Source organism: Chlorocebus sabaeus, chromosome X (assembly GCF_047675955.1).
Source record: "Chlorocebus sabaeus isolate Y175 chromosome X, mChlSab1.0.hap1, whole genome shotgun sequence".
Taxonomy (NCBI): Eukaryota; Metazoa; Chordata; class Mammalia; order Primates; family Cercopithecidae; genus Chlorocebus; species Chlorocebus sabaeus.
The window spans coordinates 107,646,952-107,661,913 of NC_132933.1; the positions used below are offsets into that span (position 1 = coordinate 107,646,952).

At 45.9% G+C, this 14,962-nt stretch overlaps 1 protein-coding gene across 1 annotated transcript in view; it reads left to right on the forward strand.

Annotated features, from left to right (window-relative positions):
- Positions 1-14,428, forward strand: part of DIPK2B (divergent protein kinase domain 2B) — a 60,762-nt gene extending 46,334 nt beyond the window's left edge. The window contains exons 4-5 of the mRNA XM_037992823.2: positions 2,765-3,053; positions 11,221-14,428. Coding sequence (XP_037848751.1) covers positions 2,765-3,053; positions 11,221-11,561 — 630 coding nt within the window. The 3' untranslated portion in view covers positions 11,562-14,428. The remainder of the gene's footprint in view (positions 1-2,764; positions 3,054-11,220) is intronic.
- Positions 14,429-14,962: the final 534 nt, after the last annotated feature.

Genomic DNA, 14,962 nt, shown 5'->3' on the forward strand with positions numbered 1-14,962 from the left:
ACCTTGGCTACTTCTAGGCCTGGCTCCTGAGAGGCGTGGGATGAGAGCATGGGGCTGGGACTCAGCCCTGGGCTCTGCCCAGGAAGGGCAAGGCATAGAACCCTGGAATGGCTATGTGGCCGCACCTGTAGACAACAGTAGGCCCAGGACTTCCCTCTGCGGTACATAGTAAGAAAGGTCCCCTCCGGGCCAGGTGCTGCCGCTCACACCTGGAATCCCAACACTTTGGGAGGCCGAGGCGGGTGGGTCACCTGAGGTCAGGAGTTCGAGACCAGCCCGGCCAACAAGATGAAACCCAGTCTCTACTAAAAATTACAAAAACAAATTAGCCAGGCACAGTGGGGTGCACCTGTAATCCCAGCTACTCAAGAGGCTGAGGCAGGAGAATCGCTTGAACCCGGGAGGTGGAGGTTGCAGTGAGCCCAGATCACACCACTGCACTCCAGCCTGGGCAAGAGACTCTGTCAAAAAAAAAAAAAAAAAAACCGGTCCCCCCTAGGCAGGGGAAACTCAAATGGGCACGGGTTCTTCACTGTGCAGTTATGTGGGTTAAAATGGGCAGAGGACTGCAGAAAACCATCAGAAAAGGGGATGCCTTTATTTTTTAAAGAAGGAAAACAAGGAATAAAGTGCTGATGTATGTAGCCATTCTAGATATAGCTGCTTCAATAAATAGTCAAGAAAAGGTTAGCCAGGATTCCTCCCCACTTTTCATCTCACAAATCCACAGGTTTGGACCTCTTTCAAGGAGGCAGAGGAGACAGGTCAGGGCTTCATGCATCCCTAGGCCAGTTTTAGGCTGTCTGAAAGGTTCCAGTTAGTTGGGGAACATCTGTACGATGAATGTAGCTACCCCAGCCAGACAGATTCATGCATGGCTGGCAGGAGAGAGGCTTAAGGCCAGTATAGTAGTTCCCAAAACTTCAGTCACCCACAGACCACCCTTATGATTTTTGCCCTGTCCCAGAACGAGGTACCTGTACTGTTTATTTTTATTTATTTATTTATTTATTTATTTATTTATTTATTTATTTTGGAGACATAGTCTCACTCTGTCACCCAGGCTGGAGTGCAGTGGCGTGATCTCGGCTCACTGCAGCCTCTGCCTCCTGGGTTCAAGTGATTTTCCTACCTCAACCTCCAGAGTAGCTGGGATTACAGGCATGCACCACCACTCCTGGCTGATTTTTGTATTTTTAGTAGAGACAAGGTTACGCCATGTTGGCCAAGCTGGCTTCAAACTCCTGTCCTCAAGTGATCCACCCACGTCGGCCTCCCAAAGTGCTGGGATTATAGGCGTGAGCCACTGTACCCAGTTGCTGTTATTCTTAAAAATATTTTTCTTTAGTAGCCAGGCACGGAGGCACGTGCCTGAAGTCCTAGCTACTCAGGAGATTGAGGTGAGAGAATTGCTTGAGCCCAGGAGTTTGAGGCTGCAGTGAACTATGATCGTGCCACTGCACTCCAGCTTGGGCGGTAGAGCAAAACCTTGTCGCTTTCAAAAAAAAAGTTTTGCTTTAAATCAGACTTAAGTTGATCCTCTATTATTTTTCCCGTAGCCTCTTCCTAAGCAGTGATATCTGTGAAATCTCAAATAATCCTATTTTTTTCAACTATACAACTCTTAAACGTATTTCCCTGAATCCCCGATACTGTCTAAAATTGTGGCAAGTCCATTAACATTCTCATACCCTGCTTGGAGGAACTCTGTTGAAATGCAGTCTACGGCCGGGCGCGGTGGCTCAAGCCTGTAATCCCAGCACTTTGGGAGGCCAAGGCGGGCAGATCACGAGGTCAGGAGATTGAGACCATCTTGGCTAACACGGTGAAACCCTGTCTCTACTAAAAAATACAAAAAACTAGCCAGGCGAGGTGGTGGGCGCCTGTAGTCCCAGCTACTCGGGAGGCTGAGGCAGGAGAATGGCATAAACCCGGGAGGCGGAGCTTGCAGTGAGCTGTGATCTGACCACTGCACTCCAGCCTGGGCGACAGAGCGAGACTCCGTCTCAAAAAAAAAAAAAAAGAAAGGCAGTCTGCTACAAAGAAATGACAGCAGCCTCCTTTTCTGAATCTTTCCATCTGTAACAGAATTAAAACATGGGGAAGAGGAGGGACGGGGCATTGCCATGTTCCCAGAGGTATAAAAATGGTTGAGAGACTCTTCACTGACGTGTTTTGAGATGCTGATCTTTCTGTACTTGCAGTGAGGGACAGAGATAGAGAGATGATAGATAGATAGATAGATAGATAGATAGATAGATAGATAGATAGGTAGATAGATAGATATAGATGATAGATAGATTGATAGATGATAGATAGATAGATAGATAGATAGATAGATAGATAGATGATAGATAGATAGATGATAAATAGAGATAGGTAGATAGAGTTAGAGGTATGATAGATGATAGACAGATAGATGATAGATGATAGATAGATAGATAGATAGATAGATAGATAGATGATAGATAGATGATAAATAGAGATAGGTAGATAGAGTTAGAGGTATGATAGATGATAGACAGATAGATGATAGATGATTGATAGATAGATAGATAGATAGATAGATGATAGATAGATAGATGATAAATAGAGATAGGTAGATAGAGTTAGAGGTATGATAGATGATAGATAGATGATAGATGATGGATAGATAGATAGATAGATAGATAGATAGATGATAGAGATAGATGGATAGATAATAAATAGATAGAGAGCTGTCACCAGATTTTTCTCTCTAATCCTCCTCCTTCTGGCTTGGCAGATCTTCCCTGGGGCTGAGGGATGGCCACTGCCCCAGTACCTGGGCTCCTGTGGCAGATTCCTCGTCAGCACCAGCACCAGACCGCTGCAGGAATTCTATGGTGCACCCCCACATCAGGCAGCCGACCTTGCCTACCAGCTCCTGGGTGTCCTGGAGTCTCTGAGGAGCAACGATTTGAACTATTTCTTCTACTTCACCCATATTGATGCAGGCATGTTCGGCGTCTTTAACAACGGGCATCTGTTCATCCGGGATGCCAGTGCAGTGGGTGTCATCGACAAGCAGGAAGGTACTCAGCATGGGCCTGGCTGAACAGCTGTCAGAGGGGAAGTCAGGGTGACAGGAGCTAGGGAAGGGTGGGTCAGGGGTCACACTATTGGGCCTTTCCCATCTCTGCGTGTCACAGTGAGAGCCACTCAAGTTCAGAGAATGTTAGATTTCATGTAAAATTTCCCTCACTCCTATTTGAATTTCTACTCTAACTCCATCTCCAAAGGGGAAGTGGATGTGACCTTGTCCATGAGAAGCATTGTGCATAGTGGCACAGCCCCCAGCTGCACCTTCCCAGGGCAGTGCTGTTGTGTAGTTGAGTCTATGTGGCCCAGGGACCTGCCTTGACCCTCCTCTCTCTCTCTCTCTCTCTCTCTCTCTCTCTCTCTCTCTCTCTCTCTTCTCCCTCTCTCTCTCTCTCTCTCTCTCTCTCTTTCTCCCTCTCTCTCTTTCACTCTCTCTCTCTCTCTCTCTCACACACACACACACACACACACACACACACAAACACACACCTTTTGGGTCCATCTCCCTCTCAGAGTCTTTCTCATCAGATGCTTTTACCCTTTATCTAAAACTTAAATATCAGGTTGATTTACTGGTATATTTTGCAATCCATTTTGGCACAATTGCTCTGTATAAAGTTTTCAAAGCAAAAAAGCATGGAACCGGGGGGCGGAGCAAGATGGCCGAATAGGAACAGCTCCAGTCTCCAACTCCCAGCGCGAGTGACACAGAAGACCGGTGATTTCTGCATTTTCAACTGAGGTACTGGGTTCATCTCACTGGGGAGTGCCAGACGATCGGTGCTGGTCAGCTGCTGCAGCCCGACCAGCGAGAGCTGAAGCAGGGCGAGGCATTGCCTCACCTGGAAAGCGCAAGGGGGAAGGGAATCCCTTTTCCTAGCCAGGGGAACTGAGACACACAACACCTGGAAAATCGGGTAACTCCCACCCCAAAACTGCGCTTTAAGCAAACAGGCACACCAGGAGATCATATCCCACACCTGGCTGGGAGGGTCCCACACCCACGGAGCCTCCCTCATTGCTAGCACAGCAGTCTGTGATCTAGCGGCAAGGCAGCAGCGAGGCTGGGGGAGGGGCGCCCGCCATTGCTGAGGCTTAAGTAGGTAAACAAAGCTGCTGGGAAGCTCGAACTGGGTGGAGCTCACAGCAGCTCAAGGAAACCTGCCTGTCTCTGTAGACTCCACCTCTGGGGACAGGGCACAGTAAACAATAACAAACGCAGCAGCTCTGCAGACGCAAACGACTCTGTCTGACAGCTTTGAAGAGAGCAGTGGATCTCCCAACACGGAGGTTGAGATCTGAGAAGGGACAGACTCCCTGCTCAAGTGGGTCCCTGACCCCTGAGTAGCCTAACTGGGAGACATCCCCCACTAGGGGCAGTCTGACACCCCACACCTCACAGGGTGGAGTACACCCCTGAGAGGAAGCTTTCAAAGCAAGAATCAGACAGGTACACTTGCTGTTCAGAAATATTCTATCTTCTGCAGCCTCTGCTGCTGATACCCAGGCAAACAGGGTCTGGAGTGGACCTCAAGCAATCTCCTACAGCTACAACCTACAGCTGAGGATCCTGACTGTTAGAAGGAAAGCTACCAAACAGGAAGGACACCTACACCAAAACCCCATCAGTACATCACCATCATCAAAGACCAGAGGCAGATAAAACCACAAAGATGGGGAAAAAGCAGGGCAGAAAAGCTGGAAATTCAAAAAATAAGAGCACATCTCCCCCGGCAAAGGAGCGCAGCTCATCGCCAGCAACGGATCAAAGCTGGACGGAGAATGACTTTGACGAGATGAGAGAAGAAGGCTTCAGTCCATCAAATTTCTCAGAGCTAAAGGAAGAATTACATACCCAGCGCAAAGAAACTAAAAATCTTGAAAAAAAAGTGGAAGAATTGATGGCTAGAGTAATTAATGCAGAGAAGGTCATGAACGAAATGAAAGAGATGAAAACCATGGCACGAGAAATACGTGACAAATGCACAAGCTTCAGTAACCGACTCGATCAACTGGAAGAAAGAATGTCAGCGATTGAGGATCAAATGAATGAAATGAAGCGAGAAGAGAAACCAAAAGAAAAAAGAAGAAAAAGAAATGAACAAAGCCTGCAAGAAGTATGGGATTATGTAAAAAGACCAAATCTACGTCTGATTGGGGTGCCTGAAAGTGAGGGGGAAAATGGAACCAAGTTGGAAAACACTCTTCAGGATATCATCCAGGAGAACTTCCCCAACCTAGTAGGGCAGGCCAACATTCAAATCGAGGAAATACAGAGAACACCACAAAGATACTCCTCGAGAAGAGCAACTCCAAGACACATAATTGCCAGATTCACCAAAGTTGAAATGAAGGAAAAAATCTTAAGGGCAGCCAGAGAGAAAGGTCGGGTTACCCACAAAGGGAAGCCCATCAGACTAACAGCAGATCTCTCGGCAGAAACTCTTCAAGCCAGAAGAGAGTGGGGGCCAATATTCAACATTCTTAAAGAAAAGAATTTTAAACCCAGAATTTTATATTCAGCCAAACTAAGTTTCATAAGTGAAGGAGAAATAAAATCCTTTACAGATAAGCAAATGCTTAGAGATTTTGTCACCACTAGGCCTGCCTTACAAGAGACCCTGAAGGAAGCACTAAACATGGAAAGGAACAACCGGTACCAGCCATTGCAAAAACATGCCAAAATGTAAAGACCATCAAGGCTAGGAAGAAACTGCATCAACTAACGAGCAAAATAACCAGTTAATATCATAATGGCAGGATCAAGTTCACACATAACAATCTTAACCTTAAATGTAAATGGACTAAATGCTCCAATTAAAAGACACAGACTGGCAAACTGGATAAAGAGTCAAGATCCATCAGTCTGCTGTATTCAGGAGACCCATCTCACACGCAGAGACATACATAGGCTCAAAATAAAGGGATGGAGGAAGATTTACCAAGCAAATGGAGAACAAAAAAAAGCGGGGGTTGCAATACTAGTCTCTGATAAAACAGACTTTAAACCATCAAAGATCAAAAGAGACAAAGAAGGCCATTACATAATGGTAAAGGGATCAATTCAACAGGAAGAGCTAACTATCCTAAATATATATGCACCCAATACAGGAGCACCCAGATTCATAAAGCAAGTCCTTAGAGACTTACAAAGAGACTTAGACTCCCATACAATAATAATGGGAGACTTCAACACTCCACTGTCAACATTAGACAGATCAACGAGACAGAAAGTTAACAAGGATATCCAGGAATTGAACTCATCTCTGCAGCAAGCAGACCTAATAGACATCTATAGAACTCTCCACCCCAAATCAACAGAATATACATTCTTCTCAGCACCACATCGTACTTACTCCAAAATTGACCACGTAATTGGAAGTAAAGCACTCCTCAGCAAATGTACAAGAACAGAAATTATAACAAACTGTCTCTCAGACCACAGTGCAATCAAACTAGAACTCAGGACTAAGAAACTCAATCAAAACCACTCATCTACATGGAAACTGAACAACCTGCTCCTGAATGACTACTGGGTACATAACGAAATGAAGGCAGAAATAAAGATGTTCTTTGAAACCAATGAGAACAAAGATACAACATACCAGAATCTCTGGGACACATTTAAAGCAGTGTGTAGAGGGAAATTTATAGCACTAAATGCCCACAAGAGAAAGCAGGAAAGATCTAAAATTGACACTCTAACATCGCAATTAAAAGAACTAGAGAAGCAAGAGCAAACACATTCGAAAGCTAGCAGAAGGCAAGAAATAACTAAGATCAGAGCAGAACTGAAGGAGATAGAGACACAAAAAATCCTCCAAAAAATCAATGAATCCAGGAGTTGGTTTTTTGAAAAGATCAACAAAATTGACAGACCACTAGCAAGACTAATAAAGAAGAAAAGAGAGAAGAATCAAATCGACACAATTAAAAATGATAAAGGGGATATCACCACCGACCCCACAGAAATACAAACTACCATCAGAGAATACTATAAACACCTCTACGCAAATAAACTGGAAAATCTAGAAGAAATGGATAATTTCCTGGACACTTACACTCTTCCAAGACTAAACCAGGAAGAAGTTGAATCCCTGAATAGACCAATAGTAGGCTCTGAAATTGAGGCAATAATTAATAGCCTACCAACCAAAAAAAGTCCAGGACCAGATGGATTCACAGCTGAATTCTACCAGAGGTACAAGGAGGAGCTGGTACCATTCCTTCTGAAACTATTCCAATCAATAGAAAAAGAGGGAATCCTCCCTAACTCATTTTATGAGGCCAACATCATCCTGATACCAAAGCCTGGCAGAGACACAACAAAAAAAGAGAATTTTAGACCAATATCCCTGATGAACATCGATGCAAAAATCCTCAATAAAATACTGGCAAACCGGATTCAGCAGCACATCAAAAAGCTTATCCACCATGATCAAGTGGGCTTCATCCCTGGGATGCAAGGCTGGTTCAACATTCGCAAATCAATAAACATAATCCAGCATATAAACAGAACCAAAGACAAGAACCACATCATTATCTCAATAGATGCAGAAAAGGCTTTTGACAAAATTCAACAGCCCTTCATGCTAAAAACGCTCAATAAATTCGGTATTGATGGAACGTACCTCAAAATCATAAGAGCTATTTATGACAAACCCACAGCCAATATCATACTGAATGGGCAAAAACTGGAAAAATTCCCTTTGAAAACTGGCACAAGACAGGGATGCCCTCTCTCACCACTCCTATTCAACATAGTGTTGGAAGTTCTGGCTAGGGCAATCAGGCAAGAGAAAGAAATCAAGGGGATTCAGTTAGGAAAAGAAGAAGTCAAATTGTCCCTGTTTGCAGACGACATGATTGTATATTTAGAAAACCCCATTGTCTCAGCCCAAAATCTCCTTAAGCTGATAAGCAACTTCAGCAAAGTCTCAGGATACAAAATTAATGTGCAAAAATCACAAGCATTCTTATACACCAGTGACAGTCAAACAGAGAGCCAAATCAGGAATGAACTTCCATTCACAATTGCTTCAAAGAGAATAAAATACCTAGGAATCCAACTTACAAGGGATGTAAAGGACCTCTTCAAGGAGAACTACAAACCACTGCTCAGTGAAATCAAAGAGGACACAAACAAATGGAAGAACATACCATGCTCATGGATAGGAAGAATCAATATCGTGAAAATGGCCATACTGCCCAAGGTAATTTATAGATTCAATGCCATCCCCATCAAGCTACCTATGAGCTTCTTCACAGAATTGGAAAAAACTGCTTTAAAGTTCATATGGAACCAAAAAAGAGCCCGCATCTCCAAGACAATCCTAAGTCAAAAGAACAAAGCTGGAGGCATCACGCTACCTGACTTCAAACTATACTACAAGGCTACAGTAACCAAAACAGCATGGTACTGGTACCAAAACAGAGATATAGACCAATGGAACAGAACAGAGTCCTCAGAAATAATACCACACATCTACAGCCATCTGATCTTTGACAAACCTGAGAGAAACAAGAAATGGGGAAAGGATTCCCTATTTAATAAATGGTGCTGGGAAAATTGGCTAGCCATAAGTAGAAAGCTGAAACTGGATCCTTTCCTTACTCCTTATACGAAAATTAATTCAAGATGGATTAGAGACTTAAATGTTAGACCTAATACCATAAAAATCCTAGAGGAAAACCTAGGTAGTACCATTCAGGACATAGGCATGGGCAAAGACTTCATGTCTAAAACACCAAAAGCAACGGCAGCAAAAGCCAAAATTGACAAATGGGATCTCATTAAACTAAAGAGCTTCTGCACAGCAAAAGAAACTACCATCAGAGTGAACAGGCAACCTACAGAATGGGAGAACATTTTTGCAATCTACTCATCTGACAAAGGGCTAATATCCAGAACCTACAAAGAACTCAAACAAATTTACAAGAAAAAAACAAACAACCCCATCAAAAAGTGGGCAAAGGATATGAACAGACATTTCTCAAAAGAAGACATTCATACAGCCAACAGACACATGAAAAAATGCTCATCATCACTGGCCATCAGAGAAATGCAAATCAAAACCACAATGAGATACCATCTCACACCAGTTAGAATGGCGATCATTCAAAAGTCAGGAAACAACAGGTGCTGGAGAGGATGTGGAGAAATAGGAACACTTTTACACTGTTGGTGGGATTGTAAACTAGTTCAACCATTATGGAAAACAGTATGGCGATTCCTCAAGGATCTAGAACTAGATGTACCATATGACCCAGCCATCCCATTACTAGGTATATACCCAAAGGATTATAAATTATGCTGCTATAAAGACACATGCACACGTATGTTTATTGCAGCACTATTCACAATAGCAAAGACTTGGAATCAACCCAAATGTCCATCAGTGACAGATTGGATTAAGAAAATGTGGCACATATACACCATGGAATACTATGCAGCCATAAAAAAGGATGAGTTTGTGTCCTTTGTAGGGACATGGATGCAGCTGGAAACCATCATTCTCAGCAAACTATCACAAGAACAGAAAACCAAACACCGCATGTTCTCACTCATAGGCGGGAACTGAACAATGAGATCACTTGGACTCGGGAAGGGGAACATCACACACCGGGGCCTATCATGGGGAGGGGGGAGGGGGGAGGGATTGCATTGGGAGTTATACCTGATGTAAATGACGAGTTGATGGGTGCAGCACACCAACATGGCACAAGTATACATATGTAGCAAACCTGCACGTTGTGCACATGTACCCTACAACTTGAAGTTTAATAATAATAAATAAATTTAAAAAAAAAAAAACAAAAAAAAAAAGCATGGAACCGAATGAGGCAGATGACTGAATTGTGTTTCTCACTATGTGTAAAGTTTCATTCAGGGTTCTAGAACCCTTCTAACACCCTAATCTCTAATGCTGACCAAATTTTCTGAGCCCAATAAGAGGACAAAGGATTTTTTTTCTAATTTCTGATTTTGTTTGTATGCAAAAGCTTACAAAAATAGACAAATTAAACCACACTTATTTATTTCCTGATTTGCCTTTATTAAGAAGAATCAAATCAGAAGAAATGAGGCTGATTCCAGAATATTCCGGATATGTAAATCATGAAATGTCATTCACACTACAACTCATTGAATACATATTTGGGATTACTTGTTTTTTCTCCTAACTTTGCATTTAATTTTGTTTTTCATTTTTGTTTTTGTTTTTGAGACAGAGTCTCACTCTGTCACCAAGGCTGAAGTGCAGTCATGCAATCTTGGCTCCCTGCAACCTCTGCTTCCTGGGTTCAAGCGATTCTCCTGCCTCAGCCTCCTGAGTAGCTGGAATTACAGGCACCTGTCACCACACCCGGTTAATTTTTGTATTTTTAGTAGAGACGGGGTTTCGCCATGTTGGCCAGGCTGTTCTTGAACTCCTGACCTCAGGTGATCCGCCCATCTCAGCCTCCCAAAGTGCTGGGATTACAGGTGTGAGCCACCGCGTTTGGCCCTCACTTCTCATTTTAAAGGCACAAATGAAACTAGTCCCAATAATTTCCTGAGTTCCCTAATTTAGTAATAATGAGAGTCTAGCAATATGGATGTGATCCCTACAATTACCAGCCTAACTTCTGGTAGGGGTAAGTGGGTTTTCCGTGCCCAGGCCTCACTCTATTGTAGCAGAGTGGATTCCTTCCATGTGGTTCTCAAAAGGAGCCACTGTGTCCCTGAGTCCTAAATCTCCTGGTGACAGGGAAATGCTAGGAGACTGTACTAGTTCACCCAGTAATTTTTTTTTTTTTAGATGGCGTCTCGCTCTGTTGCCCAGGCTGGAGTGCAGTGGTACAATCTCGGCTCCCTGTGACCTCCGCCTGCCGGGTTCAATGTTTCTCCAGCCTCAGCCTCCTGAGTAGCTGGGATTACAGATGTGCGCCACCACATCCGACTAATTTTTGTATTTTTAGTAGAGACAAGGTTTCACCATATTGGCCAGGCTGGTTTCGAACTCCTGACCTCAAGCGATTCGCCCACGTCGGCCTCCCAAAGTGCTGGGATTACAGGCGTGAGCCACCGTGCCCAGCGTCACCCAGCAATTCTAATTAGTGGTGCCCTCCCTCAAGGAGCCCAGGCAGCAGGGTGTATAATATTTCCCATTTCTTTTCTAGGCAGCCAAGAAGCCACCAGAGCAGGAGAGAATAAAGACATTTTTAGCTGCTTGGTTTCTGGCTGCCAGGCCCAGCTGCCCTCCTGTGAACGTGTCTCTGAGAAGCAGAGCCTGGTGCTGGTGTGTCAGAAGTTGCTGCCTCGACTTCTCCAGGGGAGGTTCCCCTCACCAGTGCAAGACGACATAGACTCCGCTCTTGCTCAGTGTGGGGACAGCACCCGCCCAGACCCAGAAGTCCTTGGAGCCGCCAGCTGGCTGAAAGACATCTTGAGGCCCCTGAGAACCTGTGACTCTAGATTTGCCTATCGTTACCCAGATTGCAAATATAACGATAAATTCTGAAGGGCTGGTGTCTAGCTGGCCTTGGGGACAACACGCTTGGCTCTGCATTCCCGCAGTCGGGTTGCTGCAAGGTTGAAAGAAGCAGCACTTTTTTAAAGATGAGAAGAAAGGCACATTCATTTCTCCGGGACTGAGAGGGGAGTTGTGAGATACCACGTGGCTGTCTCTGCTGGCTGGGATATCCTGGCAAAGCCCGGGGTGGGCATCAGAAGAACTGGGGATGGATGCTCACTCAATGTCTTTGAGCCTCAGTTTCCTCTATTCTCCACCAGACTCTCCGGAGTGTGAAAGAAGACAGAGATGGAACCACCATGGAGCGTATATCCCAAGCATGGGTCTTGGGACACATGCTCACCACCTCCATCCCAGGTGGTTACAAAGCGTGTTCTGGAAAAGCACAGAGGCGGGGAGCATGAGAAAGAGCCGTGCAGGTCAGGAGGCTGGAGTGGAGGGAAGGCAGGGGAAAGACAGGCTCCCTGCCGCTACCACTTTAGACTCAGACAAGAGGGGCCCCCTTCCTGCTCCCTATGGCCCTGCCTCACTCCCCACACGATCACAGGATGAGGAGACTGCAGTCCAAGGGGACATGCCTGCCACCGCCTAGAGCCTGGTACCTGAGGCTCCATACACCTGTGAATGGAGCTTCTCATGGTGTGGGAAGAAGCCAGGCGTAAGAAGATAAGGGGAGCCAGTGGGGGACCAATGTGTTAGCCCAAGTCCTCCAAGAATAGGTGTCAAGATAGAGTGAACGGGACAAAGATTTGTTAGGGGCAATGCTTGTGTGAAAGGAAAGGAGGAGGGAGCCGGAGAAGACTGGGAGGACCATTAAGTTGAGCCCCAGTGAAGGAGGGCCCGGCAGGAGTTTGCTAAGCTCAAAATCGAAGAAAGGTTCAGTAAGACTGTCAGGGTGTCCTCAAGGCAAAGGCAACCATCAGAGGAGCCCTGTGTCTCCCACAAATAGACCCCGTTAGCATCCCTGCTGCACTCAGTGGTTGGCGGAAACAGCAAAGATAGATTTCAGAGCACAGCAGCAGGGGCCCCTAGTCAGCCCCGCTCCCTAGAGCAGGAGATCTGGAGTGGGAGAACATTCTTTTTGTAGCCACAGCTGAGGTCCTGGACCAGCTCTCTCCACACCACATGCTCCAAGTTGGGACTCTAAGGAGTCTAGAAATTTTCCTTTAAACTTGGCCTTACAGGTCACTCATCAGAAAAATATTTTTTTCAAGGTCAATCAATAGAACATACTTGATTCAACAGTTTTTTTGTTTGCTTTTGAAATATTTAGCCACATGGTATATAGGCTTCCATGTACTCTCTTGCCCTGGCCCCTGAAACATAAGCAGGGGGCTCTTCTCTACCTTTGCCCAGCCTCCCTGCCAGCCTTTAACCCCAGGAACCTCTCAGTCTACCTCCCCTTTTACCTCAGATTCAGGTATCTGAATCCCCTCCTTTAAGGTCAAAACAGGCTGGGCATGGTGGCTCACACCTGTAATCCCAGCACTTTGGGAGGCTGAGGCAGGTGGATCACTTGAGGTCAGGAGTTCAAGACCAGCCTGGCCAACATGGTGAAACTCCATCTCTACTAAAAAATACAAAAATTAGCCAGGTGTGGTGGTGTGTGCCTGTAATTTCAGCTACTCGGGAGGCTGAGGCAGGATAATCGCTTGAACCCAGGAGGCAGAGGTTGCTGTCAGCCAAGATCACACCACTGTACTCCAGCCTAGATGACAGAGCGAGACTCTGTCTCAAAATAAATAAACAAAAATAAAGTCAGAAGACCTGGCTTAACAGACCTCACTGTGCAGATAAGGAAACTGAGGCCCAGGGAGGAAGAGTGATCTGCGGAGATATTTCCAGAACCCCTGCAAGCTGAGCCCCAGTGAAGGAGAGAAGGTCCGGCAGGAGCTTGCTAAGCTCAAAATCAAAGAAAGGTTCAGCAAGGCTCTCAGGGTGTCCTCAAGGCAAAGGCAGCCATCAGAGGAGCCCTGTTGCTATTAGGAGGCTCCTGTTGCCCTCCCCTTCCGCCTCCGACTTTCACCTGTGCTACCCAATTCTGGTCCCTTCACTCCCATTCAAAAATGGACTCCAGAAAAGCCTTATTTTGTGGAGTACCTGGTTCCCTTTTGAGTTTGTCTCTTGACTGCTACAGGCACTGCCCCAGGGCAACCATGACAGTGAAGATGACTGGCCAAGCTTGTGGACTGGCCAGCAAGCTTAGGCTGCCTGAGATGCTTTGAAATGGCTGCCTTCTGGCTTGGTCTGAAGGATGAAGACTGACCACCCTTCTCACCTGCACAGCCGCAGTCCCTCTCCTGCTGGCCTGACTGCAGCTGTCCTCCCAGCTGGCCACCTGACCAGAGACCAGGAGAGAGGCCACAGCCTCCAGATCCTCCAGAGTCCCATGGAGGAAGAAGACTTACCAGAGAGACCCTCTGATGCACGAGCCAGGCCCCAGCCCTTCTCCCTGCATCCGGGTGTGTTTCCACCGCAAAATGCCTCCACACGATGCGTGACTTTGGCCCTGTGTGGGCCAGTGCGTGGTCTGAGGTAACCCTCGAATCCCTCCACCACACATCTGTCCACCCGCACGGATTCAAGGTGAGCACTTGTCCCCTTCTCTCCTCCAGACCAGTCGCCTGAAACTCTGAGCAACATTCCTTCAAAACCATCATGTAACCCTTGGTGATGCTGAGTCCAGACAGGAAATGCAGACTTGGGACCCACCTGTATCAGCAGAAAGAGACCTTGTGCCCCACTTGTCTGAGTCCCAGGATGGAGTAAAGGAGAAAACTGGCGAGCTGTCCCCTGAGGAGCTGTTGGGAGATTGGTTTTTAGTATAAACTACAATAAAATTCTGTGTATGTGTACAGCTGTGTTCACATCCACAGTGTAAGCTGTGATACGGTTGGGATGTTTGTCCCCTCCAAATCTCATGTTGAAATGTGATCCCCAGCGTTGGAGGTGGGGCCTGGTGGGAGGTGATTGGGTGATGAGAGAAGTTACCTCAGGAATGACTTGGTGACCTCCCGGAGGTGATGAGTGAGTTCTCTCTCAGCTCACTCAAGATCTGGTTGTTTAAAAGAGTATAGCACCTCCCTCCCCCACCTCTCCCTCTCTCTCACTTCCACTCTCACCGTATGACACGCCTGCTCCCCCTTCGCCTTCCACCATGATTGGAAGCTTCCTGAGGCCCTTACCAGAAGCAGATGCCAGCCCCACACTTCCTGTACTGCCTTCAGAACCATAAACCAAAATAAAGCTCTTTTCTTTATCAATTACCCAGCCTCAGGTATTTCTTTATAGTAATACAAAAATGGCCTAATACAAGCTGGGTGCTAAGGAGAGCAGGGTAGATGTCAGGCAGGTCCTACATATGCTTAGGGGTGACTTAGAAATAGTTC